This window comes from Propithecus coquereli, unplaced genomic scaffold, assembly GCF_000956105.1.
Source record: "Propithecus coquereli isolate 6110/MARCELLA unplaced genomic scaffold, Pcoq_1.0 Scaffold202, whole genome shotgun sequence".
NCBI lineage: Eukaryota > Metazoa > Chordata > Mammalia > Primates > Indriidae > Propithecus > Propithecus coquereli.
Window position 1 is genome coordinate 591964 of NW_012145190.1, and position 2160 is coordinate 594123.

Here is a 2160-nt window from a genome sequence, read left to right on the forward strand (position 1 = left end):
TCTCATCCCTTTTCTCTCTCTGGGTCCCCCACCATCACCACCACCATTTATGGCCCTTATTAGATGCTCCATTGAAATCTAGTTTTTAATATTTTCATTTTATTATTACTTCTGAATTATATATTTATTCTCTTCAATAAGAAAAACTAGGTTGTGTTTATTTCTGTAAGCTCCACAATGTCTAACATAGTTCCTTGCATCAAGTTTAATATGTATTTGTTAAGATAATTTGAACTCTTTAGCAGAAGTTTGGATTCCATCATATTTGAATAGATGCTAAAGCAGTTTAGACTGATGGTCCTCTTATGCATGTTGGCGGGCCATCTTTCTCTACTTCTCTCCTTTTGTCTGAAAAAGATTAATTTTTAAAAAAATTTCCATCCTTAGAGGCTGGGGATTGAATGGGTGAATGTTTTCAAAGTTATGGGGAATATTACAGCCTCAAACATACTTAAGCCCCCACATTGTCTTACGTAAGAATTGGAAAATAAAAGAAAATAATATTTATGGATGGATAGATGTATAGATGAAAAGACGAGCACTTAAGCTATTAAGATGATATTCTGCAAAAGCCCCACATATAAAAATACCATGTTATATTGTCAAACTGTGAATTCTGATTTTCGATTAGGAAAATATACAACTGTAGAATATAATAACCTAGGATACAGAATCTGGTCTATTGACTACTTGATTTTACTTTTTCTTTTTCCTCTGAACTTGACTTGAAAAATCTCATAAATGGTCAGTCTGGAGACTGTGACTTTCAAGAATCCAGGCACCTTGGCTTATGCATCTTGTATTTTCTTCTCCACAAAATCTTGTACATAAATCAAACAGAAATGTGATCCATACTTCCTGAATTGAATAGAAATAAAAGTTGGAATTGGCTCCCAACTTAAAACATGTGCCACTAGATATTTTTCCACATACTTTCCCTTGCCTCAGTAGACTATACGTAGGGGCAAGTCTTACTTACCCCTAAGATTTTCATTTTTGAAGCAAATAATTTTTGCAGGGGGCTTTGATTCCCATAGGTCACAGCTGAAAGGTTTGTTGACTCAGACTCGGGAGCAGCAATCTCTGGAGGAAATACAAGAAACACGGGACTGTGTGCAGCGCTTGAATCCATAATAGTGTGGTTGATATTTTGAAGTGGCAGAAAATGATTTAGTTGGTACTTCAGTCTAGACTATGTTCTTTTCTTGTACTAATGCTGTCTGGACCCCTGGCATTGTTGCGCTCTGTCTTGGAATTATAGAACCATAGCATCACAGAGCATAGAATCTTGGGACTGGTCAAGGTCCCAAGAAAATTAGTAAGTAAAATCCCTGGAACTGGGGGAGAGGAGGATGTGACAAGTAGTTCTAGTTTGGTCAGGAGCTCACTGTGACCTTGGGCAAGTTATAGCCTCCTCTTTTGGTTTCGGCTTCCTCATATGTACATTGACCAGATGAGACTAGATGATCTATATATAAGGATATTTTTGTTCCGGAACTAATGGGAACAGTAATAAATAATCACATATTTATTCCAATTCTCTTTCTTCAGACAGAGGACAAAACTCTCAGGCCACAGAACTAATCAGCTGCTTCTTAAAGTACGCATAGCATCCATTTAGCCTTGGGTTTTTGGCACTTCATTTTAGTAGCTTTTGCTGTGTAACAAAACCCCAAAATGTAGTGACTTCAAACAACCACCACTTCATTTTTTTTTCACAATTCTGCTGGTCATACGGATAGTTCTTTTGGTCTGGTACTGCTCAGCTCTTCTCTACCAGGCTCTCTCATGCAACTGTAGTCAGCTGGGGAGGTGTCCAGAGTTAGATGAGTTAGGATGGCCTCAGTCTTGTGTCTGGCGGCTGGCACATTCTTGATTCTCCTTGAATTCACAGATGCTTTTCAAACCTCTGCTGAGTCATGTGTGCTGGTGTCTCATTGGCCTAAGCCAATTGTATAGACAGCCCAGATCCGAGGGGTAAGGAGATAGACTCCACGGCTTCACAGGAGGATCTGCACCGTTGTAGTGCAAGGATGTGGATGAAAGGAAGGGAAGAATTTGTGTCTATTTTTAATGCTACCTTCTCATCCTCAGGTGTTTCTTATTGAGATCAGGTCTTCCTTAATTGAACCTAATGTCACAGCCTCTAGTAACTTGCCA

The 2160-nt window shown here is 38.7% G+C and overlaps 1 protein-coding gene across 1 annotated transcript in view; it reads right to left on the reverse strand.

Moving 5' to 3' along the window:
- Positions 1-1223, reverse strand: part of MS4A5 (membrane-spanning 4-domains, subfamily A, member 5) — a 36267-nt gene extending 35044 nt beyond the window's left edge. The window contains exon 1 of the mRNA XM_012643908.1: positions 980-1223. Within this exon, the coding sequence (XP_012499362.1) occupies positions 980-1132 (153 nt within the window). The 5' untranslated portion in view covers positions 1133-1223. The remainder of the gene's footprint in view (positions 1-979) is intronic.
- Between the last annotated feature and the right edge of the window lie 937 nt (positions 1224-2160).